Raw genomic sequence first — 27197 nt, forward strand, 5'->3', positions numbered from 1 at the left:
GCAGGTTTGTTTCAGCTTCTGACGCGGCCTGCAGGTGCTAAGTTAAACATCCGCAGTGCTGGCACTCAAGACATGAATTATTTTGCAGATATGCCTGAGAAATCCAAGACAATAATATGGGCCAGCATTGCAGCAGGCCTTCTCCTCCTCCTCCTCCTCCTCCTGCTTATCTTTGTACTGTACAGGAAAAGAAGAAAAGGTGAGTGGAACTCTGAATGCAGGGAATTTTTGCTACCTTGAGTTGCACATGTGTGTTTTTGGCCCCATATAAAAGAAGAGTCTTCTTTAAAGGGGGAGTCGTTATACCTGCAAATAAAGTTTAAATGTGAAATTTTAATTCTAGAGCTTTTGCAGCACTTGCCTTACAGTGCAAAGTGCAATCCCGCGCACGTTTAAACTGAAACAAAACTAAGTAACCATTCAGTGATTACTAGTCAATTCTAAAGGTTTAACTCATTTGAAATGAAGTCAACCTGTTGCAAAGACTAATCCTATGCATGCTTCCGCATAAATGTAAAACTTGCCCTCTCCTTTCTCTTGCCAAATTTGTGCACTTTCAACTCATGGTGAAAGCAGCTGTTAGCCAACATGCCATGCTGACTGTGACATCCTTCTCACTAAGCTAAATGAAAGCAGGGAGACAGGTCACTGCCCCCTAGTGCCCGGAAGGCTGAAAGAAAGTGTGAATGTGTGGAGGCTAAGTTGTAATACAGTACGTAACTGTGTGTTTTTCTACTAAGCAACAGTCCATCCCTACTCAAAGTTATTTTACTGGTACATCAGTAATTTTTTTCAAGTCTATATAACTCAATAGCATACACTTCCCTTACAGTATTGAGATTCAAGTCAGATTTCAGCATGATAAATCAGAATGCTTAATGATATGTGCTTCCTGGGTATAGTCACCTGAAGAAAGTTTAATTGCAAACTTTGACTTTAAATTTGACTGGCATTGAATCCATTCCTGTTGCTCAAATATATTTATATTGTATCCATTTATATTGGCTTTTATTTATTTATTTTTAGCTTTCGTTATTTTTTTTAACAAAACTAATTCATTTATAGAAATGGAAAATTGCTGCAGGGAAATATAGCTGTGGAATTTATTTATTTTTCCATGGGGGGGATTACCTTCCATTTCATAAAATTTCTAGCATTCCTCACTGGTAATCTTGGAGAATATTTATGGCCCAAGAAGCTCCCTCCACTAAGAGGAAGATTAACATTTTGGGGGACGGGGAATGATCAATATTGCTGGTTCTAATTTGAAATCGACAAGGCAGATAATTTCATAATTATCTACCTGATCTACAGGTTCCACTGCCAATGAAATGCCTCAAAGAATGAACACGGTAAGAAAAATTCCTATGAACAAACACCTTTATCATGATTGTGAACTTCCTGTTAAGTCCCAACTTTACTATTAGAAAAGCATATGTCTCCATTTTTTATATGCAGTATTTAGAAATATTTTAATAGCCCATGTTTCGTGGCCAAGCAATGCAAGGGTACAGTAAAAACATCAGTATCCTATGTGGGAAAGGGCTATTGTGCTCATTCTGCTTGTGGGCATTTGATGGGCAACTGGTGGAGGCAGGACGCTAGACTAGATGGGCTTTTGGTCTGATTCAGCAGAGCTGTCACATTCTTAATTAATCAGCGCCAACATATCCTTCTTACTGGGGATGAAATAGACATGGGAAACACCTTCTGCAGCCTCTAGCCTTCCAGTTATCTTGAACTACAACTCCCACAGACCCCAGTCAACATAGCCAATATCTGGTTGATGGGAGTTGTAGTTCAAAGCATTTGGAGGACAGGCTGTAGAAGGCATAGCTGTCAACATACAGATTTGAAAATAAGGGACCAGCAGCCAAAATAAGGGACCTGCAGCCTCACCTGTTCCAGGCACTCCAGTCTTCCTGTCCTCCTGCAGTCTGGTCAAACTCATGCTGGGTAGCTTCGAGAACACTGTCCAACCAACTTTGTAACCAGAGGTTCAACTGAATAGAATCTGAATCACATGCACCACAAGGCCTATGCAGCCTCAACTTAAGATGGCTCCTCGGCCTGGCTTTGCACTGCAAAGTTTGCAGCAGCACGTGCAACAAAATGGCGTCCAGCATTCAACCCCCCCTCAGCTTGCATTAACTAGCCACACACAAGGCATACAAGCTCCAACCCCCAAGTCGTTCTTAGACTTCTTATTGTGTGACCAGCATAGTTGGAGCCTCCCTCCTCCCTGGCTGGCAGGCGGGGAGGGAGGGAGAGGAGCTGCTTCCTTTGAAATTTAAGGGACATCATTTAAGGGATATCCATCAATAAGGGACAGCGGTAGGACATGGCGCTGGAATAAGGGACTGTCCCTTCAAATAAGGGACACTTGACAGCTATGGTAGAAGGCTGGACTCGTGTCTCACTCAGCATGATTCCCAATATTAAATTTCAAAGCTGTCTTTGTGGCTGTGCTCAATCTACTATGCATTTTGGAAAGCAGTTTGCCTGCCTGCGCTCTATGCATTCAGACACCCCTTGAGGTATCACTGCCAAACTGGGCATGACAGTTCCTCAGCCGGAAGAATTAGTTTTCATCAACACTGAGATACCAGGCACCCAGCAGGACTGAACCCTCTTGTTCCAGGTGTGGGTGGGAGGGAGAAAGGAGGTGGAGTTTCATTCCCACATCCCCCTTCTTAAAAACCTAAACATTCGCCCCTCCTACATATTGATTCAGGGCTAGATTTGGATCAGGTTGGGGCCTCTACACAGCCTTAAAACTAACAAATTATATTGTCCATTTAAAAATCTTTGGTTTGTTTCTAAGAATTCCCTGGCAATGCCAGGCACTTTCCCCTAGTAAATAAATAATGGTCAGTGGCACGGAGTCTCTTGTAACCTAATCTACGATTACATCACGGATATGCAATGGGTCCCTTTTTTGATGCTGCCTGACTCCAACCTCCGACAGCCCTAAGCACCATGGACAATAGTCAGGATGATGGGAGTTGTAGTCCAGCATGATGTGGAGGGGCACAGATCATCTACCCCTGGATTGCAAGCTTAATCTCTTCTCTTTTTTTGACCCACCCTGTAGGCCCCAGAACCTCACCGAGAAGCAGACCCTGCTGAAGTCTCCTACGCTGTATTGAACCACAACTCACTAAGGACCAAGCGAGCAGCTCCTCCTGCCAGTGTCCCCCAACCTTGTGTCTATGCCACACTGGCCCATGACAAAGTCAGGGAGGGTCGGTAGGCAAGACTTTACAGAGATGCTGCATATGCCCTGAGTTCTGGGGTCAAACATTTTAAGGCTGCTTCATGTGTACAAGCGCTGCTTATTTTATCCACACAATCACAAATGTGGATGTCAGGTGTCGTGGGGAGCTAGCCAGTGGTCAAAAGCTGTGGCATCTGTTACAGTGGTCAGAGAGTGTTTTTTGACTCTGCAATTTTGACTTTATGCTCTATCCCTGGAATGCAACCCATGTGTTAGTTGAGAGTCGACTGTATTACATGTGTCTATGTTATTTAAAAGCAGAGAAAGATCTACATATGGCTGAGAGAAAGAGCCTACAGCAGCTGGACTCCATTCCAGTTCCCCACAAATTCCATTTAAAGTGAACACCCACCTTTTTCATAGCCAAATTAACACACAAAAATGGAATTCCGCTTATCCAGACTGAATCAGAGCCACAAGATACATGGTAGTTATTGTGTCTCATAAGTATGGACTATTTCTTTCTTATACAAATAAAAAAGTGCTTAATTTAGTGTGTTTTTGTTGTAGTTTAGGTAGCATCCAATATAAAATGCCTGCCTTGTCATTTTCCCAATCACATATTGTGTGGTTACAAATTTCAGTCGTTAACAAAAAAAATCACAAGATGCTTTGGTGCAGAAGAAAGACCTCTTCTTTGGCAGCAGATGTACTTTTGTACATGAAACAAAGAAAAGCTAAACAGTTTTTCAAATGGTCCAACGGCACCCTCTACTGGACTACTCTGGAATAACATGGCTGTAAAATGGGTGCACATTTTATTTAAAACCTGAAAGTTGAAAAGGCATCAGAAATATTTGCATTGTTGTGAGTTTGTGAGTGCCATACAGCTATAATCTCTGGATCCAGCAAGTGCTCTATCCCTGGAATGCAACCCATGTGTTAGTTGAGAGTCGACTGTATTACATGTGTCTATGTTATTTAAAAGCAGAGAAAGATCTACATATGGCTGAGAGAAAGAGCCTCCTGAATCAAGCCTCCTGAACTCCTGGATCCACCAAGTGTTAAAATATAAGCCATGCTAGGAATGGACTAGGTTTCTATTTATTTACTTACCTATGTCAAAGATTTATGTTTCACTTTTCAACTGCAGCGCTCAAAGAAGCTCATATCAAATGTAAATATGGTGTCTGCAAACCAAGCATTTAAAAAACAGAACAAGCCCAACCAATGCAAAAGGCAGCATCTGACATTGTCTTCCCCTCCCTCTCCTCCTTGCATCAGGAGAGTTGGCAGTAAATAGCCAAATGGAGGAGACAGTTCAGATGCTGCAGACAACTACCTCTCTCCACTCTGCTATTCCTAACTTGAAATGACAGTTCCTATGACCTGGGGCTAAGAAGTCATCAAGGACTGCTTCATATAGCAGCCTTAGTTGCCAAAAGAAACTGTTGCTCGCAGCTGAGCTAGGCAGGTGAAGATACTTCCTTGGCTGCACATAGAACAATCATTTATCTATAAACTAGGGGAAAGTTCAAGCTTTTAGAGTCCAAGCTTCTTAGAATTTTATGGAGTAAAGATGCAAGTGGTGAGATGATTGGTAATTTATTTTAAGATGCTTTTCTCATTTCCATTTTTATCTTTTCCCCCTCTTTCATTTGAATGCAGAAGAGTCTGGTGTTGTTGGGCTTGTAACCAGCGCACCATTGCCCACAAACTGAAAAGTGCTTAAGAGTTACAGGGTTTTCTGGAAGTAGGGAAGTAATACGCCAAGCCTGCTAGTTCTTGTCATTCAAGCTCAGTTTACTGGGTCCATTTTCTTGTGTTTTTTTTAAAGCATTTATTGATCTTCCATTGATCAACCAGTCCATTTTTTAGAAAAGCATTTATTTATTTTTACCCTTGGAGAATGCCAGGCTTAAGACAAATGAACCATGCCTTTTGAAATGATCCAATACTCTGGAAACAACTGTTAACAGCAAATGCAACTACAATCTCCTCTTGCAAATGACCTGCTCATGCACTAAGTGCCACATCACCAAGACAGAGGAATAGCTTTAAAAGACTTTATTCCAATCAAGTATTTTAAAAAGTATTACGCTCCCCTAATACACACATACACACACCAGGAAAAATACAAAACCACAAGTTTCTGCCTTCACGCCCCTACAGGATACCGGCCTGATCACGGGGATAGGAACTACCCTGAGGCCTCAAGCTTCCCACTCCTGGAGTCAAGAGCACCCTCCAACCACCCTCTCCAATATAGCACTATTAAAAAGGCCCCCTTCCTCCCCCACCCACTCCCAGTTCCTAAGCCAGGACTGTACATGTTCCAACATCATCCTGCACATGCCAAATCTGAGACTGGGTGCAAGCCAAGCTGAACTCTTCCATGGAAGTTTCTAGCCCTTAAGGCTGTGATGACAGGTTTGAAAGTATGTGAAGTATCAAAAGCCAGAAAGGTGGAGTGGGTGGGAGGGAGCCTATTTAAAATTTCCAGTGACCGTACACAGTCCAGACCAACAAAACAGAAACAAAGTAACAGTAGGAAAACGGGATCTTCACAATTTATACAGGTTCAGAGTTTGGTTTATGTTGGCCTAGATATTTGTCTTATTGCAGAGTACACATAGCCCTGTTAAATACACTCCAGCATCTTCTTTCCTGTGAAAATAAAAAAAAAATCCAGACTTGCCCAAGTTCATTATAAAAAACTCTAATCCTAAAGTAAACGAACAAGTGCTGGAAAAGCCCTAAAAAGCAGTGGGGAAATTAGGAGGAGGCAGGTAGAGCAGTGACATACGCTTCACTTTAGTTGCTGTATAGTATGGCATGAGCAATCCATTCCCTTATAAAGGAGATTTTGAGCTGGAGTTAGCAGCTAACTTGCCACAAGAGTTAAGTTCTATAAATGACACACTGCAGTTCAAAACTGCAAATATCGGAGCAGATGGTGATATTCTAAAGCCCTCCACCCCACTACTCCCTGAGGAACCCGGCCATCCAGAGACCTTTCCCAGTGCCTAACTTGTTTATTTATTAAATTTATATACTGCCCTTCATCAAAAGATTTCAGGGCAGTTCACACAGTTTATTCACCTTCCATCCCTGGCAAGGGTCAAGGTGCCTTGACACCTCCCTGAGCACAATTTTAGGGGAGGTGGGGTCTTCTTTTGAAAAGACGAGAGATTGGCTCCAGGCCAAAAGCATGCTTTATAAACCTTACAGAGGATGGAAGAAGCAATGCTAATATACAAGGGTGTGTCGGGGTGTGTGTGAAGAACGAAGTATGAAGAGGCAGAATGACAAGGGCTGGCTATGACAAAGTTTTTTATGGGAATGAGACAGAGAAGCTGTTTAAGATGGGATGCAAGAGTCAAAGAAAACTGGGTTCACCACTCTGAGGTTTAAAGGCAAGCAACCCTCCACCCGTGTGAAAGCCATGGAGAAAAGACTCAACAGACACAGGACTGAAAGCAAAGAAGATCAGAGACAGAGCCTAAAGGGATGACTTGATGCTCCCCCTCTCAAAGCGAGGTAGCTTAAAGAGTAAATCCACCTTAAAAGATGGGTAAACACGAGGCACCAACAAGTGAAAACTGAGCCCCAGCCTGTCCTTCAACAGGAGCATTCAGTGTCCTGGCTAGCAACATCCACCCTTCCCACCCCAAACCTTTCCCTAACACAAAGCCCTTGATCATCTCACCCCCTTCCGTTCTCTTTCCCCACCCCACCCCACCCCAGCAGTACTACCTAAAGGCTGTGCACTAATCCGCTACTATTAACAAACATGGAACAACACAAACTGACAAGAGTAGCAGACAGGGAAGGAAGCATGGTTGCTCCCAGCAGCAAGGGCCAAAATCAGCTGCAGGGGGCAAGAAAAAAGATCACCTTTTAGCACAAACAGTGATATACAAGTGAAAATACACATCTCGTAATATTCCTCAGTATTATTACTGTAAATGTTTGGTAGTTTGTTCTGATGAAGAATACTCTTTCTCCAAACAAAAGGATTACTATCTCATAGTAACGTGAAAATTTGGGTCAAGACTATTGGCACAGAATCACATATCAGCACAAAATGAGCACCATAAACCACATAACTTGCACCACAAGTCACTGTACCTAAACAATTAAGGATAAGGATAAGGATGATGATAATAATTTATTAGCTGCCCATCTGACTGAGTTGCCTTCAGATGTCTCTTAAAAGTCAGATAGTTGTTTATTTCCTTGATATTTAACAGGAGGGCGTTCCACAGGGTGGGCGTGACTACTGAGAAGGCAGGTAGTTACTGGGATTGTTTGTCCACAACAAACAAAACTGGTATTAAACAACTAGAGAAGTTATGGGGGGAAATGTCTGAAATATGTATTAACATACATAAAGTGAACGGGAGAGAGCAGGAAAAGATGTGCAATTTCAGCTGTATATCAACTGTTTTAATGAGCAACACACTATCAGTGTGCTTTGACAGACCAACACTTTACAGCTCTACTTTGTATATACATATGTGAAGTTCAAGTTGAGTGGAATAGAGAATGTGCACAAAGGCAACTTTGCAGATTAATATGAATGATGGTGGAAACAGCTCAAATTACCAGCATAAATAGGGTATATGAAAGAGAGTGTTGTTTATATTACCTAGTTGTGCAAGTTTCTCTTATGTTTTTGTTTATTTAACAAAATTATCATGCCTTCACATGAATATGCAGTTGCAAGTATCTACCAACATTCTCCACAACACAGATAATGGACTCCCTCTCAGATCCATTAATGAAAATGCTCATGACTGAAGGTTTGTGGATTTTCAGCCTTTTCGTTGTGAAGGAAAATACCCTTCTCCACAGCTAAGTCCTCACACTCACACAACCAAGTTCAAAATATTATCCCTGCACTATAAATACAATTTCCTTATTGTGACAGAATGAGCAGCTACAGCTCCTTCTAGCTGCAGTTGTGCTTTTGAAACTCTCACCTACAAATGCCTAAATATCACTTGTAAAAAAAAAAAATCAGTACTGGTACTTGGCAGAACAATTAAAAACAGAAGGTCTGGATTATAATATATATCCAACACAGATACCAAGCAAAACTCTAGAAGCAGCTCTAAAAACAGATTTCTCTGTTTCAGAGCTCAAAAACTCATCCAGAAGTCAGATCCTATCCACAGTTAGAAGGAACTCTCACCAAATTAAAAGGACTTGCTCCCAAGTGTGCATAGAATTGCAGCCTTAAACAGCGGTGACTCACAGATGCACACCTATTTCTTTCAGAAGCTATATGGAAAAGGCATTAAGACTGAAATGCACCAAGTTGGAAACAAAACTGACAAAGAAGGGAGAAAAGAGAAAGTTAAAGCAGGTCCTGCTGATTCCTGGCTATGGATTTTCCAAAGTCAACACCACAAATCTTGCTATGAAAATGGCTGCAAAATGAAGCAAGAATTCTCCAAAAAAGACTGGCTGCAATACAGCCCACCTGTTGGCTTCTCATCTTCAGCTAATCTTCAACTAGATTTCTAAGTACCCCGCTGAACGTAGCTCAGAAAGAGGCTGGAAATCCCAAGAACTGCCAGACAGGACCACAGGTCAAAAATACAGACGATCTATTTACTGTACTGCAATGACATTTGAACTGAACCCAACCACTACTAGATGAGTAAGAACCATTTATCCAGTCCAAGCCAGCACCTCACAGAAGGAAGGTCCTTTATCACAATGCCCCTGAGCCAAGGAATCCTCTGATCAGAGCTAGGAAAGTTCAATTATTTCATTCTCTACCACTTGACTACAGTGTGAAATATTTGCATAAAATTATCAAACTCACTGGTATTCTAAAAAACCCATTTAACCTCAGCCATATCTAAGTATAAAAACATGAATACCTTAAAGGTCAGTAACAGTGTAAAAAGCCCCAGTACACATTCATTGAAAAGCCCCAGCAGGGAGAAGAGACAAGACAGACCTGACTAATACAAAAGTAGCTTTAAAAACTAGAAAACTGGATATCTTGTAACAGTAGGCACCTAAAAAGCAGTTTGGGGGAGGGGGTAGAAAGTGAGAAAGAGGAGAGAAGAAAGAGTAATTCCCTAGATAAACTTGTTTAAGCAAACAGCAGTCATCACGCTAAATGGGCTGAATAGGCATGGGTTGAACGCGCATGTGCACTTCTGGTTGCTGGTTTTCTTACAAAGAATTAAAGAGGCTTCCCTGATTAGATGTAGGCTTCCTTTACCCGCCAGTCATTTCACTCTCACCAGCCTCACAACCTCCTTAGGGGCAACAAACAGCAAAAGCACCATGTGTGTCTGTAGTTCCATGGTTGAACTGCTACAAACTAGAGCATTGGGATACCTGGAGTCAAAAGGTGAAAGGAGCCTGGGAGAAAGCAAGCGGAGTTCCATGGTAAGATGACAGGGAGAGTCAATCCCAGACATCCATGCAGCCTGCTATATGGCTTAAGTTTCAGGGGTAATGGATCAAGGTTGGCCTGGTTGTGGAGGGTGCTTCTAAAAAGGAAAGTGAGAGTACAAGTGTGATGGAGGGAGCACCCTGGAAGGAGGAAAAACGGAAAGTAAATCTGCTTTAGAACAAGAGGAAATGGAACACACGATGGTGTTGTTAGCACAGATATATCCTTGAGCCCTTTGTGAGCATCACAACAGAACAAAAGCGATGGTTTCTCACCCCCATACAAGGTGATTGGGACAAAGATGAAAAAGTCAACAGATGCTTTCAGGCAAATTCTGGTTGGTGGGTTTTGCCCTGGCTTATCAAGGATCAAGCTTCCGCAAGCAGCTGAGGGAGCCTTTGCAGGACCTGGAGACCAACCAGATCAAGGTAACTCCTCACAGGAGTTGGAGGCCACTTCAAGGTTGATGGAGCCGTGGCTTACGACCAGTCGAAACCGCTTGGGTGGCACAAAAGGGGGAAAGGAAACAATTTGCTTTGGGGGATGCTGCTCCTCTGTCGGCTCCTCCTTCCCCTTGTCTGGAGGGGGCTGCTGCCAGTACTGCCTGCCTCTAAAGAGGGGGGTCTCCAAGCGGACATGAGCATACTGGGAAAGTTTGGGGTCTACTGCTGATAGTGAGACTTGGGGTTTGGGCAAATCCCAAGTTTGGCGTCGGGTCATGCTCCTTGTTCTGCATAAGACCTGGCCGGAGGAGGAAGAGCCTGTAGCGCCAAGGATCTCTTGGTCCCCTGAGTATAGTTCCCCAGATCCTGATCCATGAGACCCCATGATCTCAGCGGGGTTCTTCACATCTCCTGTGTAGTGCTCCTCAGCCCCCTGGCTAAGCTCCCCGTTGCTGCTATGTGGTTCTCTCTCACCAATCCCACGCACCGCTTCTCTGCGCAAGCCTTCCCAGTGCAGGGGAACTCTCTTGCCAAGATTCACCACCAAGTCGCTCTGGTCTGCCCAGCTCGGGCTCTCGGGTCTATTGTACGTCCTTGTGAAGAAGAAGCTGTGCTGGGTCTCAAAGTGGCTGCTCTTCCTGCGCGAAGAGCGGCGGAGATGTGATGCAGGGAACATGGAAGGAGGGCAGCGTTGCAGATGCACCAGTGGCTGCTTACTGAGCTTGCAGCTACGTGCTGTGCAGCCCAAACAGTTGTGCAGGGGGATACATAAAGGCTTTAGTATCCTCAGGTACCAACGAAAGGCGGATCTGCGGAGAGCAGCTGGAGGAAGAGAAGGGAGGTCAGCCCTAAGAGCAATGCTCCCCACCACACCATCCATCCCAAGCTGTAACCTATTTAAGCAGTGGTGCCACTGGACCCTTTGCCTGAAAAGTACCTTTAAGAGTTAAATTGGACACCTCAGTAGAGGTGATGCTGCAGGTCATATGCACAGTACATGGGTTTGGGCAATACGATACCATCAGCTATCATTACAATAGGGGCCCCCTCTGGAAATGTGACCACTAATTAAAACTAGCTGAAGAGTGAGTGTCACCACTTGTCTCTGCAAAACAAAATCCATGAATTGCAGTTGCTCTGGAACTCTTGTTTTTGAGGGTATATAAACTCTAGGCTTCACAGATACTTCTGGTACTACACAGTCACCTTGACTTGCTGAAATCACTCTTGCTGCCTGCACAGAACCCAGGGTCTGACTGTTATCTCCCCATGCTTTTCCTTTGCTGCCTCCCAGGTTCCCTATTTGGTGCAGCTGCTCAATGCTTTTTCAAGTCTCTCCTGGTTCCTGTTTCTCTGGATCCCTGTTTGCTGAAGTAGAGATTCTGGTGCCAGCTGCTCAGAAGTCCCTTTTCAGGGTTCTGGCTTGTCTGTTTGTCCCTTTATTTCCTACCTAATCTAGGAGCTATATGCCCCAGTTCTACTTCTTCAGGATTGTCTACCAAGGCTGGGAAATTTATTTCTTGCTACATATACTATAATCTGGAGATCTTTCCTCTACAAACTGTAGCCTCCACATTTGCTCCCTCTTGCTATCTTCAGTGCTGTGTGTGACTGTTTTAGAAAGCCACCTCCTGGTACTCCCTGCCCAGTTATGCATTACTGAGACCTGCTCTGACAAGTGGGCCCAGAGAGAAAGAGCTGGCTAGTGCACCTCCAGTTTCTCACTTCTCCTCTTACACCCTGTATCCTTACTCCTTCTTGTATGTATGTCATGTGTGTGTGTTAGCTTAGTCATGAATACTTAGCTAATTCTCCCAAACCAAAAAAAATGTGTATATTGTTGCTGAGCTATTCCCCACTGCCAAAATATACACATCATTAGCTGTTCCCCATTGAAGTGTTGCAACTGTATGTTTTGAATCTGTGTGTGTGTGTGTGTGTGCGCGCACACACACACACACACACAAAATAAGCACCCCATTTAAAAAACCTGTGCGAATGTTTAGTTGCTGGGTAAATCTACTAAGATGCATTATTGCCACTGTCTAAAGGCCCTAATTCATGAGACTCACAGAATGTGTGGATGTGAAACATGTGTCTACCAAAGAAGATTTATTAACACCACTTCAACTCAGGGGAAAGCGCTACTCTTTTTCCTCACCACACAGATCACTGTAATAGCACTAGAGTAATTTTTCTTGTGCTGAATTTGATGAGGCATGGGAGGGAGAAAATGGGTGCAAACTAGCAGGCTCATCTCTTTTGCAAGGCTACATTGAGCAGATGCTCAAGCCACATGTTACCTTACAGAACTGCAACCCACAAAATCTTGTTTCAGCAAGTCAACCCTTATACTTCTCACCATGTATTTTTGCTTTCCTGCGCCGGGCCTTGCATCCCACTTTCACACTGAGTCGGGCCAGCTTGTATGACGGACGTTTCCACCGCTGTAGACGGCCATCTGTCTCTCTGAGCAGATAGTTATCATTGATTGAGGTAGTTTGTGGAGGTGCTTGATTCAGGAGGCGGTAGGCTCCTTCCCCCTTCCTGAAAGAGGAAACAGTTGATAATTGGGTGAGGTGTAACTGCACAATATGGTGTGTAACTGCACAATAATGGAGCTCTGCATTTACTAAGCAGTTCACTCTGGCTTGTATGTATGTGTATAAATGTACACACACACACACACACCCTTGAAGCCTGGTTTTACAAGAAAACCAACAATAAGAGAAAATCAAGACATAGCAACCATTATAGGCTTTTATGGAAGGAGGAAGGAAAAAGGGACAGGTGACAAATGAGATCATTCACTGATCTCCTGTGGAAGAGTATGTATAATATCCTCCCCCAATCCTTAGGTGCTGCTGTTGCTCTTTAAAAGGTTATGTGACGGCCCAGGAGGAAATAGCTGCCATCCAAACTGTGCTACCTAGCAACCAACCCCAGGAGTGCTCCTATCCCTTGAGGATGGAGCTTCTCTGTACCTGAGCAGTTGGGCAGTCTGCAACTCACAGGCACGATAATAGTATCAAACCACTAGAAATACCACCCGTTCCCCAGCTGAGATTCCTTAAGACTTCACTGCCCACAGCCTTCACCTTTCACAAGTGTAGCATTCGCACAACTCATTGTCCTCTCCAAAGAAGCCGTCTCCATAGAAGCATGTGATCTCATCATCTGGCTCAATGTCCCGCAGCACCTTGACGCAGGCAGTGTTCCCATCCATTGGGACAAACTGCAGTACAGAGACAAACAATGTACAAGGGGAAACAGGAAACAGGAAAAAAACCCAGAAATGTAGAGGTTCAGGATGCTCTCCGGGGGGGTGTGGAGGGAGACAACAAGCAGACTCCTCCTCTTTCCTCCCTCTCAGAAATCCCAAGTGACCCAGCTCTTATTTTCACAAGACTCTATTTGCAGACACAGAAATTCCTGACACTGGGCTTCTAGGCACTTCTCAGAAACAGCACGCTAGTATGAAAAGAGGCAAAGAAATTTATTTTTTTCTAGACCCGAACTATGGGGAATGAGGGTCATGCTTCTAGCCTTTATGATGGTGAATCAATGGCTGAAACGCAGCATCCTGAGAAGCGGTAGAAGAGAAACTGGGTGGGAGAAGCAGTAGGAGAGAAACTGCCAGGACTCAGCAGGGGGAACTTTTGTAAGTCATACAGCCTCCTTCCTCTCCCAAATATTTACAAGGTATTACTTGCTTCCTTTTTCATCCTCTTCCAACATATCCTACACCCAAAGCAAACGCCACAATAATAAATGATTTCTAGGAATGAGTTTGTGTGGCTTGTACCAAATGCAAAGCCTCAGCATCTTAAACAAGGAGTGCCACCTCTATTAGCAATAAGCCAAAATGACTTACCTTACAATTGGGCCTGCAGTCTGAGAGGTTCCACAGTGAGGGGCAAATTATATGGGGGATAGGCAGTAGTGGAGAGAGATTTTCAAAAAAAGCAGAGACAAGTTATAAAGATAGTCCACTTGTTCAGACACTATTTACATCTCAGCAACAGGCTAGAAGAGAAAAAGTATGCTGTTGCTTTTCAACAATGCATCCTGCTTTCTCTCAAAGCAATTACAAGTTGGGGTAAATTATCATTTCACTAATAACCTAACCTGCTTCCAGCCTTCCGTCAAGGAATAACACGGCAGCATTCATTAAGTTCCCAGCCAGACACCAATCTATGTACCTGTCACACTGAAAGCTGCTTCGCTTCAGGAGGGTGATTGCATCGTGTGCCCTCAAATCATGCCCTGGCAGGTGTGGGGTCTAAACATAGTACCCCAATAAGCGCTCTCACTTTTTTCTGAAGGCAAGTTTCTAAGCTTTCTAGCCTTCTACGGTTGTGAAGACTAGCTTGTCGCTCCTGCTGAAATCCCAAAGCCTCTGGGGAATGGGGAGCTGAACAAAACAGTGTGCTTCAGAGAGGGAGGAGACTTTCAAGTACACTGCGTAGGATTTATCTTGCCTTCTACAGTGAGCTAAATCCCGTTTCAGTGATCACATGATCTTAGTTACCTGAAGTCCAGAAAAGGATAGACTTTTCAGCCATTAATAACTCTTGGGGAGGGGAAAGAAGTTTCCATTCAAGGTCACATAAATGGGGTGCTAAAATAAGCAATCTAAAAAAACTAATTCTTACTGGCCTTTTAATGAAGGGACCCAACATAGCTCAGTGAAAGTTCCAGGCTCAGTCCCTGATACCTCCAGCTGGAAGGACCAGGTAGTAGACGGTGGGAAGAACTCTGGAGAGCTGTTGTCAGAGTAGACAATGCTGGGACCAATGATCAAATAGTCTGACTGCTGTAAGTCAGTTTCCTATGGAATGTACCAACTGATTGCACCCTAGAGTTCACTGGAATGACCAATTCCTTCACTTTTCAATTAATTCCAACAAAAATCCTACCAACTTGAAAGCTAATTAAAAATACATATAACATCTTAAGCAAACCTGTTCCTACACCCCACTTATCTTAGTACTCATTCCCCATCCTCCTTACATTCTTCCTGTACTCGCCAAAATAGACAGAATCCTTAGGAAGTGTATACTAAAAATCAAATTATGCACCAGATTTAGAAAAGGAACCTTTTACAAGCAGCTTGGAATGAGTACTGGAAACTTTATTCTATCCTCTCTATTATGGATTGGTTTCTGGTGGGTCCCACAAGCTGCTAAGATTGAAGTTATTGGTTTTTTTGTTTGCCTTTACAAACTTTATTGAAAAATTTAAAAACAATTATGAAACAAAAAGTGTTGTCTTCCAAGACAAACACATGGAAGTTTGATAAACTCAACTGAAGGAATTGAATATCTGTTCTTTCTGATTTAGGCAGTTAAACAGACACCTTTGAATTCAATATTTTAATTTGCACTATAATGAGATACTCTATGGACATACATTGGTTTAATTGTTTTCTTCAGTAAAAGTATTTTAAAAAAACAATTTGTTGCAATTTCATTCCATACTGAAAGGGACTTTCTGGTGTTAATCTGGGACCTGCTATACCTACACATAAATCACATCCAGCAGTTATGGTATGTTTCATGCACACAAGAAAGCAACTATGATGGATGTAAATGGATGACACTACGCCATGTCTGGATTTCTTCTGTAGAAGCTACTTGGACCTTTGCACATTTATTTACTGCTTTCAATAACACTCATGGAGACCTTGGCAGCCATGTTGCCTAAACAAAATGTAAATCAGCACTGGAAGTGTGCAAAAGTTCCCCAAGTAGGGAACTGCTAATACGGCAGGGGTCCTGGTTCCTCATTCCCCCACCCACATCAGATAGATTATGGTAATTCATAGTCTACATTGTATGCCCACATGAACAGTAAAATTAATGGAAAAACTTAATGCAGAGATGGAGTCAAAGGGCTGTAGGGCACTAGAACTCTGGGAGGTGCAGAAGTTATGAGAAGATCTATGGAACAACAATTCAGAGGCAGAGCCAGGACCAGCTGCACATTTCCACATACCATGATTAATGAAGGCTGCAGGCCCCAGCCATAGCTGGGCACACTGTTTGCGTGTGGAATACATGATGCTGAAGTCATTTTCACCAGTCCGCAGGAGACTCTCGTCTGGCTCTGTTAGCTCTGTAATATAACCCTCCAGGAGCTCCAGTTTGTCATTCTTTTTCCTTATAGGCAGGGAGAAAGACACAAGCATCATAGATTAGCTGTCATGCTCCCCATAAGTGTACAGTAGGTGAGGATGGTGGGCAAATTTAAGTTCACTTTACTGAATATTAGTTCCCTCCCTGAATTATAGATTGGGAATACAGTGGTACCTCTGGTTGCATACTTAATTCATTCCGGAGGTCCGTTCTTAACCTGAAACTCTTCTTAACCTGAAACACCACTTTAGCTAATGGGGCCTCCCGCTGCCACACGATTTCTGTTCTCAACCTGAAGCAAAGTTCTTAACCCGAGCTACTATTTCTGGGTTAGTGGAGTCTGTAACCTGAAGCATATGTAACCTGAAGCATATGTAACCCGAGGTACCACTGTAGGGCCTTTTTGAGAACTTTTCCCCAGAGAATCAACAGCTCATTGAGCCTCCAGAACACCAACAACTTCTGTCCAAGAGGGAGATAGTCATACATGTTACCAACAGTGCAAAACACTGGAAAGTTTCTACACCCCTGCTTGCATTCTACCTGCATTTTTGTTGTTGTTGCTCTATTTAGTTTACTAAGAGTTTAGGATTTCATTGGATGGAGTGGGGTGCCCCTGGGCTCCTTGCGCTGCACATCTGCTTAAGTCACTTTGACACTTTGTCAGCTGGGGCAAGTGCTAGCCAAAAAGATATTCCTGGTGGTTTTTTGTGCTAGCTGGAAAAGCTTTTTATTTTCCCAGGACTTTAAAAAAATGTTTTAATTTAAACTTTTAGAATTGCGTTAAAATACTATTGATATTGCTTGAGGGTTTGAGATGGTTTTTATTTTCTGTTGCATTGTTTGTTCTTGTTTTTATGATTTATAAATTGCATTTCAATGTTTTCATCATTACTGTAAGCCATATAAGGTTACATAATACTAGCAAGTGGAAGGGTGTTACATGGAAAGGGTGTCAAACCACCACCACCCTACCATGATTTTGTAGCGACCACACGGGCACCATTTATTTCCAGGGAATACCGGGTACAGCGCTTGATGGCAAAACCACTCTCAGGAAGGAAGATGCGAAGGTAACGAAATATCTGTAGAAAAGAAATAAACAATTGGCTCCTAGTTAGTAATTCTGGCTCTCTTCTTACCCCCTCATCAGAAGTCTAGCCAATGCTTCTCCTAAGAACCAAGGAGCTATCATAGTCTTCCTACCCATCAGCCAGAACAAAAAAAGGATCTGATGGGGAGTGGGGCATTAGAGAAAGTGCTTCAGAGAAGAACAGACAGCCAGAACTGCCACTCATATTATTATTTTTTAAATCCACATTTAAAAGGGAAACTGCAACATAAAACTGCTGGAGGGATACATCAAGAATTTCAATGTTATGACTTGTGGAATGTCTGGACTAATTGACCTAGCAGTGTCAGCAGGTATGTGTCATGAAGAACTATTTTGAGGATTAGCATTGCTAATTAATTACCTCTGTTGGTGTAAAGGTTCATGTGAAATACGACCCAAGGGCTCTTTCACATATCTGAAGCAAAAACAATCCCTCCCATGCTCACTTTCAGATTTTGACATCTTTCTCACCCTCCCTCTCCCGAAATAGCAAAGAGGTAAAAGAGTTGTACATGAGTCTTGAAGGCAGCCTCCTGCTGATGGCTCCGTTTTGCAAAGTACTGGCAGGCCCATCCACCTTGCATCAAGGCCTGATATGCCATGTCTAGGTCCTTGCGCTTCCGGAAAGCTTCTACTGCTTCCCGCAAATGGTGCTTTCTTCTGATGGCTGGGAGTGGGCTGAAGGGATAAGAAAGAGAGAGGAGTTGGGTTTGCTTTGAAACACACTGCTTTCCTTATCCCCCTCAATCCCAAGCTTCACCACTCCCCCTCAATTTCTATTTTGCCCTGTGTTGCAAGTGGAATCTTCTTGGGTCTTTGAAACCTTAGGCCCTCACCTTACATTCATCTTATGGGTCTTAAAGCCGAGGTAGGAGTCGAGAATTAGTGTTGTAGCTAGATCATCAATTTCACATAGCTCCTTGGCAGTCACACGAGTAGAACCCATCTTCCTTCCAGGACCATGCTGTACTCAGCCGTGCTACCTGCAAGAGAGGGGGACAGAGTCAAAGATGTGCACACACGCAGGAAAGTTGGAGTCAGTGCGTAATCCCCACTCCTAGTTACCAAACTTCAGATTAAAGAAGGTAATGAATTATGTAGAAACATGTTTCAACCCTAAACCACATCTGCATTCTCTGAAATCTTTGGTTTCCCTATGCATGTGCATGCAGATCTGCCCACAGGTTTATTTAAATGCACATTATTCTTTTTCCAATATGCTCATGACATTAATATAACATTTGCAGTAACCACTTTTTTTGCTATGTACTGTAAACTGTAATCATTATAACTGAACTACAAGCTCAGCAAGACTTTATTTACATTTGTAATAAACCACAAAATTAGATTGCGTTGGGCTAATCTTTATTCAACAAAGTGATTAACGAAAACATGTTTTTAATGGACTGGTCTTACTGCAATCATAGTATTTTTTTTACAGAAAAGTCTGCATGTGACACTTATTAAAGCCACCCTATTTAAATGGGAACTCATATAAGAGACTTGATTAAATCCACCATGCCAGGAATTCTGTCTCCAATCTATTCGATCCAACCTCATATCTCTGTTACCTCCTCACCCCCAAAATCAGCTTAAAAACCTCCTACTCAAATATTTTTACTTTACAAAGGTTATATTTCTACACAGCCCCTCTTGTAAACACTGAATACTTAACTTTTTCCAATTAAAAAAGCTGACAAAACCATACTACAATAAAATCTATCACCCAAAAAAACCCTGAAATTACTAAACGTCACATACTCTCAAGATACACAAAATGGTTGTATACTATAGTCAACTCTAGAACATCAGTTGTCCAGAACTTTCTGTGGGAATATGCTCCTCATAGCAAGGGTCACTAAATGTATTTAGCCAACATCAATCCAACCTCACAAGAAGGAATATCCAACGGATCTCCCTGGAAAGAGGCATTGTTCACCAGGGGCCTACAGATATTAGCTTGATTTACTAGCCTGACTCATTCCTACCCCAAATCCTCTGGCACATGCAGAGGGCTTAAAGAAGGGAAAGAATTCCCCTCATTTGTGCTTGGGCACAGAGAAATTAGGAAGCTGTGACAGAGTACAGCTGTTTCTTGCTTTCTTGAAACCAGAGCACATTGGATTACTTACAGAAAGGGATGCAAGCTGTTGGCTATCATTCTCTCCAGAGGGCCAGGGACACTGATAAAGGAACACTTGTTCCCAAAGAACAAGAGACCAAAAGAGAAGGGGTTGAACAATGACTGCTAGCTAGGAACTGATGTCAACTTTTTTTCAGCCAACAATTCTGCACAGTTGCTATGTGCCAATATAAAATGCTACTTTTCCATTTAGGATTTTTCCACCAAGGGAACATGCATTGATGCCTTTGTGGGACACTTAACTTCTTTATGTATAAGAAATTTTTCAAGCAAAAATAACATGTGAGTTTAAGTAACTCACTAGCTTCCTGGTTGTACATGAGGATCTCCAGAATACAGCTCAGAAAGGAACCTGAGGTCATCTCATTGACTGCCCACTACATGTCGTTCCAGACAGCAGTCATGACCTACATTTAGAAATAGACTATAATCACTTCATTGCTTTGTTCAGGGATACAACTCTCTGCCTTTGAAGAAGCAACTCCCAGGCAGGTCAATGCTGAGCAAAGGTCAGCCAGAGCTACAGTAGAATAGCTACCAAGTCCCATTTGTAGATTTTCTGGAGAGAGAAAATGAGTTAGATTAATTTGCATCAGAGAATTTCCTGATGCCTTCAAGAATGATCTAATTCAGAATGTTTATTTGCATTTAATAAACAAACTAAAAACTTTAAAATTGGACTTTAATTGTATGGTATTTGCAACTGACATCCATTCATTTTTACTAATGTATACTAATGGGAATTTTTCTGCAATAATAATAATAACAACAACAAAACCAAGCTTCATCCACCAATTATCTTCTTCTGTGGCGATCACTTGTAGCCAAGTAAGATTGTCTTCCATAAACACGGTTTTAACAATGAGTCCGTGACTGTGAAAGCCAATTCTGGATCCACACGTCCTTCCACATTGGTTTCCGGGCAGGAGTTGATCATGATGTGGATTTGCCAAGCGTGCCTTCCTCTTAGCATGTTTCTCCCTTGCATCCTGAGTTTGAGTGTCTTCAAAGCCCATGACACTTTGGGTAAAGGCTGTTCTTCAATTGGAGTGCTCGCAGGAAAGTGTTTCCCAATTGTTGGTGTTTGTACTACATTTTTTTAAATTTGCCTTGAGACAGTCTTTAAACATGTTTGTTGACCACCAGCATTATGCTTTCCATTTTTAAGTTTGGAATACAGTAGTTGCTTTGGAAGATGATAATCAGGCATCCACACAACATGATCAGTCCAACGAAGTTGATGTTGAAGAATCATTGCTTCAACCCTGGTGATCTTTGCTTCTTCCAGTACACTGGTGTTAATTCGCCTGTCTTGGCAAGTGATGTGTAAAATTTTTCGGACACCACTGATAGAATCTTTCAAGGAGTTGGAGATGGCATTTATAAGTGGTCCATGTTTCACAAGCATACAGCAAGGTTGGTAGTACAATAGCTTTGTAAACAAGCATTTTGGTCTCCCTGTGAATGTCCCGGTCCTCAAACACTCTGCACTTCAACTGAGAGAAAGCCGCACTCGCAGAGCTCAGGTGATGCTGGATTTCGGCATCAATGTCAGCCCTTGTGGAAAGATAACTGGCTAGGTAGGAGAAGTGATTGACATTTTCCAATGTTACACCATTGAGTTGGATTTGTGGCACTGCAGAGGGGTTATTTTGTACTTGTTGGTGCAGCACTTTGGTTTTTTGGATGTTGAGCGATAGGTCAAGCTTTTCATAAGCTTCTGCGAAGATATTTAGGATGATTTGGAGGTCATCCTCTGAGCATGCACACACTACATTGTAATCAGCATACTAAAGCTCTATGGCGGAAGTTACAGTAACCTTACTCTTTGCTTTCAGCCTGCTCAGATTAAAGAGCTTTCCATCTGTTCGATATATGATTTCTACTCCGGTGGGGAGTTTCCCTTCGACTAAGTGTAAGATCATGGCAATGAAAATAATGAACAGAGTTGGGGCGATAACACAATCCTGTTTAACACCTGATCCCACTGTGAATGGTTCACTTTGAGAGCCATTGTTATCTGTGATTGTTGCTGTCATATTATCATGGAGGAGCTGAATGATGTTCACAAATTTATCTGGGCAGCCAATTTTCAGAAGGACAGTCCACAGGGCATTACGATTTAGTGTCAAAAGCCTTTAGTCAGGTCAATACAGGGCTTGGTTTTGCTCTCTGCATTTTTCTTGAAGCTGTCGAGCGGTTAAAATCATGTCCATTGTCCCCATAGAAGGCCGAAAACCATTTTGGGACTCAGGAAGGGTCACCTCGGATATTGTTAAGAGATGGTTTGCTAAGATCCTTGGAAGAATTTTTCCGACTGCATCTAATAGGTGCCTCAGTAGTTTCCACAATCAGTTCTGTCACCTTTTTTAAAGAGATTGATGATTTTGGCATCCCTAAATTCTGCTGGGATCTCTTCTCTCTCCCAGATTTTTTTGATGAGCTTGTGAAGTTGTTGTGCAAGTTCAATTCTACCCATTTTGAAGACTTTGGCAGGTATCCCATCAGGTCACCCACAATTTATTTAACCAAAACTATAACATTATAGCATATGTATCCATGTTTGTTAACTGATGTGGTTAAGCATTTTTTTAAAAAACAACCACCTTAGACTGAGTTTTAGCACACATGAAAAACTTAAAACAAATTATTATTTCCTGATGAATGGCCTTTGGACTGTAAGGTAACTTAAATAGAAAACTATCTTTAGAGCATTTTATTTTAAAAATCCAATTTAAATTTTTTATCCACCCTGCCAATTAGTAACCTTTTTTTTTTAATATAATTTTTATTGAATTTTCAAATTTTAATACAAAGCAAAAAAAGAAGAAAGGAAAAAGTAGAAAGAAAAGGGAAAAAAAGAGAAATAAACACAAATAGATTCTTTCATAACCCTCTTTCATTGACTTCCCCCCACCCCCACCCATGCATCCCAAATTTCAAACTTAATTCCGCAAGTTCTTGTTTCATTCCTTAAACCTCTTCTTATTATATTTAAGCTTAATTCCCTTTATTAGGCCCAACTTATTTATCCCATTTTCTTATATACCTTAAATTCTTTTTCTAAGATCGATCGAGGTTCTTATACCATAAATTTCCCCATTTTCATATTAAAATATAAGTCAAAATTATAAAACCCAAAAGTCATAAACTAGTTTTAAAACTTTCTATTTTCCCCCTCCCTCCTTGTCCGGATATCTGTCCCTTCCTAGATATCTGCCCTCTTATAAAACTCCTAGCCCGGATTCCTCACATCTGAGGCCTCTAACACCATTTGAGTCTCTCTCTGCCTGTTTTGTTGATAGTCCTTCTTATTGGTCTTCAAGTCTCGAGGGATGTCTAATGCGGTCTCTTCACCTTCTCTCCAGTCAATCCTAGTTGAAAAGACTTGCTGCAGGGGTTCTGCCAGATGTTCCCTTAAATCACGTTCACCAATGCCAGAAAAGAGGAGGAAGTCCCAGTTGTATTTCTTCATTATTTCAGCTTCCCATCTATAGTGTCCAAAAACTTCCTCCTTTACTTTTCTCTTTTCAAAATCCATAATCCAATAAACTTCTCCGTCCCCTTGCTGCATGAAGTCCTGTTCCTGTACTTTTTGCCCTCCAGATTCCTTGTCCTCCAACTTCAAAGAAACTTTTTCCAGTTCAGCTGCAGAATCTTTCAAGGTCAAATCCTCAGTTCCATCAATAGAGTTGCTTGTTTTTGAAATCAAAGCCGCGAGCTGTTTGTCCATAGCTATCTCTTGCTCCTGTAGAATTCCCACGAGAAAAAGGGCTCTCTCTATTTCTCTTTGTAATTTTCCTTCTGCAGCCATTGTAATGTCTCTGGTTTCCCCTAGGGGGATTACCATTTTTTTTTTCCCTTTACCAACAGTCTATTACTTTGTTATTACTTGTTGTTACTTAATTTCCAGCCACTTCTGGTTAAATGTAACACCTTTGGATCAGAGAGATATAAAGATACAGTTCTTATCTTGATTCCGCTGTTTGACAGCTCAGATGACAGCTGTCAAACTCCCTTTCTTTCAGGCTAGGCTAATGCGGGACACTCCCGGATCCCGGGTGGGGGTTCCCAAAAATTTTCCCAAATACACCTCTTCCTCCAGCACAACTTGAAAAGACAGAAAAAAGCTTATTTTCACAAATCGATGGAATCTTTTATCAGTCCCAAAAGACAAAAAGAAGATCTTTTTAATCCGATCTTAGGCTTTCGCTCCTTGCTTCAGATCGTGCATGCAGGGGGGGGGGTGCGGACTTCCTTTTGACACAGCCCCCCCGTTCGCCAAATTAAAGGAGTTAATTTCTTTTAAAATCCAAATTTCGTTTTACTCACGAGGGTGTTTGTTTCAGTCCAAATGTCAGGAAGAAAGTTGATGCTCTCCGGCAATGGCTTACGGCTTCGCTCCACCGAGGCAGCGGTCTACTCTCAGCACCACGCCGCTCCTCAGACCTTCTCCGCAGCCTTTAAAAAGGCTCTTCGACTGTCAAGGAGGGCGCTTAAGGTGCCCACCGAGTCACCAGGTCCACAGGTATCAGCACCTGTGGTTTCTAAGGGCCCCCGCGTCGCCGGCGCGGCAAGACCCGTCCTCGATGGAGCCGATTCCCTCCGGAGCTCGGAGGGAATCCGCCATTAAACCGATCGCGTCAACCCGGAAGTCTCCCCAATTAGTAACCTAAGTAACCAATTAGTAACCTAAGTGTCCCCTCATGTGGCTAACCACATAAGCGTATTTACCACACCGATAGGCCTACTCACCTGTAGAGTTAGCACAACAGTACTTCACTGGCTCAGGTCAGTCACTGTGGGCATGACAACTCAAAAAGCCAATAGGCTGCCACACATGGTAACTTTACACACAGAAAGAAGCACCTTGTGCAGACCACTTACATGGGCACATGCTCAGTCAGTGCTAGCATCATGTGTTCTGGCTCCAAAGCCTGATGGGTTGAGGCCAGGTAATTGCCTTGAACTAGGCCAGACAATTTATCTAACTCAGGGGTCGGCAAGGTTTACCTCACCTGGGCCAGTTCACTTCAACGGAGATCCCTCCGTGGGCCAGATCACACGCACATGAGTGTGCGCGCAGCAGCGATTTCCAGCGTCTGCGCAGACATGATTTCCGATGTCTACTTCTGCACAGGCGCAATTTCCGGCACCACATAAGCGAGTCCCCGCGCCGTGCTGGTTTAGCGCAGCACGCAGGGACTCGCCAAGCAGATGGCTCGGTTCATGGGCCGGTGAAATGACCCCTGTGGGCCGCTTGTGGCCCATGGGCCTTAGGTTGCCTACCCCTGGTCTAACTAATACAGCAGAGCTTTCCAAACTGTGTGTTATGAGACTTTAAGTGTGTCAGCTGCAGTGTGTAGGTGTGTTGTGCAAATGCTCCCCATGCTCCTCCCGGGGCTGGAAAGGGGTTAGTTTAACCTCCGGTTTGCTAGTAAAACTGAATCGCTGTGTCACAAAATGATGCATGCCTCAAATGTGTGTCACCAACATGAGAAGTGCGGAAAGCTCTGTAATACAGCATTTGTTTATATTTCTAGTCCTCCTTTCAGATTGTAGTTGGCAGGAGAGGAAAAAAGGAGGTGAGTGTCCTAGATATGTGTGAGAAGGCAGGAAAGTAATTAGGGCTGGAAATGAGGAGAGAAAAGGTGTCACAATACAGGGCGAAAGGCAGGGAAATGTGGGGAAGAGGGGTTTCTTCTCAGGGTTTCAGGGAGACTGAAGAAATAAAAAGGAAACAGGGAGCCGAGGATGCTCTCCAGTGTTTCGGTATTCTTAGTTTTTCCTGACAGTGTGTGTGTGGCATTTTAAGATGAAACAGGAGAGGGCACGTGGGGGGGGGAGGGGGCATTTTCGTCTCTTTCAGGGAAAAGACTTTTTTTAAAGGAAGACTGGAACTTGGGACAAGACAAGCGTTGGGGCGAGTCCTTTTCGTGCGAGTCTTTGTTTGGGTGAGCAGTTAAAATTTAGGATTAAAAAGTGAGGTGAGAGGCGAGGCGAGTGCCCGCCCTGACTGCGAGGGAAAAGCCCTCGCTTTTACCTCAGGCTCCCCTTTCCTCACAACCACCTTATCCCCACGCACAAGGACTCCCTCCCACCCCACATATTGGGAGGGAAATAGGGCTGGGGAGACTCTTTTCCCTCCTCACCCCCCCCCCGGACGCGCGCGCATCCCTCCCCTTCCAACCGAAGCCCGCGCGCGCGCCAGGCCTCCCCCCAACGGACATTCCTTTTTCTCTCCCCGCCCCCCCCCCGATCCCTTTCATTCTTTCTTCCGCTCACCTACCTGCTCGCGCGCTCCTGTTTCTCACCGCTACCGCTGCCGCGACCGCATCACGCCGCGCGCCCTCCCCTTTCCCCGCGCCATTTGCCCCTTTGAAAGCCTGTCACTCCCCGGCCCGGCTCCCGCGACGCGCCGTTGGGCGGCCGGGGCTGTCAATCAAAGCCAGCTCCCGCCTCTCTCCCGTTGTGCGTCCATTGTGCCCCTCGAGCGAAGCCTTGCCTGCCCCGCTTTCCCACCCGCATATGCTCAGGGCTTGATTGGCTCAGAGGGAAGTGCCTCTCAAAATCCCTCCCGGGCTCCTATTGGATCGACTAGGCCGGGAAGGCTCCCGCCTTTCACGTGAGGGGGCTCGTCCCTCAGCCGATTGGGCGAAGCTGGTATCTGTTAAATGTTGCTCCCGCCTTACAGAGTCGAATGAGGACGCGGCCCGGTTCTCCAGCCCCCTATTGGGAGAATTTGGTGTCTGTCAAATTTTGGTATGTTCCTCCTTCAGTCGCGCCCTTTTGGAAGAACCGCTGCCCAACTCAATGGCCGCTGGAATTCCAGAAACCTCATGTCTTTCCCATTGGATAACTGGATGTCAAATAACTATTGCCGCCCACACCAAGAAGGCCCACCTCACCTGGCTTGTCATTGGCCAAATAAGACGCTTATCAATGCTTGACGGACATTTCCGGCATCCATTGGGCCATTCACTGCTCTTCGCCGCAATTCTCCGCTTCCTCAGTTTCTATTGGATCTTCGTCACACCAGGAGCAACGGTGCCAGTCGCTGTTTTATTCCGTTTTAATAGCTGCTGGGGAGCGGGGGCACCATGGACTAATGTTCCCTCTACCGTCTCTTCTTAAGTATCCTGAGATTTGAAATTTCCCGCCAAAATGCCAGCGCTTTCTATTGGTCCGCCTGATCTATTTGCCGTTTTCCCTGTCGAGTAGCAAATATTAGTGGTCCGCTTTGCTGTCACTCAGACAACTTCCTCCCAACACGATCTGATCCGTAAAGTTCCGGAAGAGAGGCGTACAGAAGAGCTTCCGGTTGCCCTGAGGCTTTTTCGTGCTTTAGCGTGGAGAGGGAGCTCCCCATAGAAATTAATGGAGAACCCCAGAATTTTTGCACACTGATAAAGTCAAATTCTTGGAGTGCACTATACTTAAAGCGTTTTCCCAACTTCCTACTGCGGATCGGTCAGGTTCAAGCAGTACAGACACAGCCAAGCAAATATAGAATCAAACAGCAGCCAGAGGCCTGATCTTTATTTGTCTCAACAAAGGTTCAAACCCTCAGAGCATGCAGAGAGAAGAACAAGAACAAGAGGGTCCATGAAGCTTTAAAGTTTTCTAAAGTTTCCCATAAAATATTTAACAGAGTCATCAGAACATCACCAACATGCCATAGAAAGGGGGGGGGGTGTTAGGCACCTGAGATTTCTGACATGC

General features: G+C 43.6%; 2 protein-coding genes across 11 annotated transcripts in view; one reads left to right on the plus strand and one right to left on the minus strand.

Annotated features, from left to right (window-relative positions):
- The window catches only part of LOC309355275 (T-cell-interacting, activating receptor on myeloid cells protein 1-like), a 48889-nt gene extending 45119 nt beyond the window's left edge, over window positions 1-3770 (plus strand). For all 4 annotated transcript variants that reach the window (XM_081885990.1, XM_081885988.1, XM_081885991.1 and 1 more), the window contains 3 exons: window positions 89-199; window positions 1315-1352; window positions 3095-3770. In XM_081885990.1, coding sequence (XP_081742116.1) covers window positions 89-199; window positions 1315-1352; window positions 3095-3253 — 308 coding nt within the window. In that variant the 3' untranslated portion in view covers window positions 3254-3770. The remainder of the gene's footprint in view (window positions 1-88; window positions 200-1314; window positions 1353-3094) is intronic.
- A 3184-nt stretch (window positions 3771-6954) lies between these two features.
- KMT5C (lysine methyltransferase 5C) lies at window positions 6955-27001 on the minus strand. Of its 7 annotated transcripts, none has more exons than XM_081886636.1 (10): window positions 25765-26158; window positions 19777-19882; window positions 18169-18315; window positions 17845-18010; window positions 17194-17303; window positions 16079-16242; window positions 13956-13975; window positions 13180-13316; window positions 12444-12628; window positions 6955-10903 (listed from the first exon to the last, which is right to left on the minus strand). In XM_081886636.1, the coding sequence occupies exons 3-10, from the start codon at window positions 18276-18278 to the stop codon at window positions 10062-10064; spliced, it is 1734 nt and encodes a 577-aa protein (XP_081742762.1). In that variant the 5' UTR covers window positions 18279-18315; window positions 19777-19882; window positions 25765-26158; the 3' UTR covers window positions 6955-10061. The 7 variants fall into 7 exon arrangements, with proteins under 7 accessions (XP_081742762.1, XP_081742761.1, XP_081742764.1 ...); XM_081886635.1 differs by having other exon boundaries at window positions 19777-20034; XM_081886638.1 differs by lacking the exons at window positions 19777-19882; window positions 25765-26158 and adding an exon at window positions 26384-27001.
- Between the last annotated feature and the right edge of the window lie 196 nt (window positions 27002-27197).

Source organism: Podarcis melisellensis (assembly GCF_964234715.1).
Source record: "Podarcis melisellensis genome assembly, chromosome: 13".
NCBI lineage: Eukaryota > Metazoa > Chordata > Lepidosauria > Squamata > Lacertidae > Podarcis > Podarcis melisellensis.

What these genes read in the sequence shown, in the direction of transcription:
- KMT5C (XM_081886638.1), bottom strand. Translation starts at nt 18,278, where the DNA reads ATGGGTTCTACTCGTGTGACTGCCAAGGAGCTATGTGAAATTGATGAT. An exon ending in TGCAGCCTTCATTAATCATG is followed by an intron (nt 13,976 to 16,078) that starts GTATGTGGAAAT and finishes GGAACCTCTCAG; the next exon opens with ACTGCAGGCCCAATTGTAAG. An exon ending in ACTGCAGGCCCAATTGTAAG is followed by an intron (nt 13,317 to 13,955) that starts GTAAGTCATTTT and finishes TCTGTACTGCAG; the next exon opens with TTTGTCCCAATGGATGGGAA.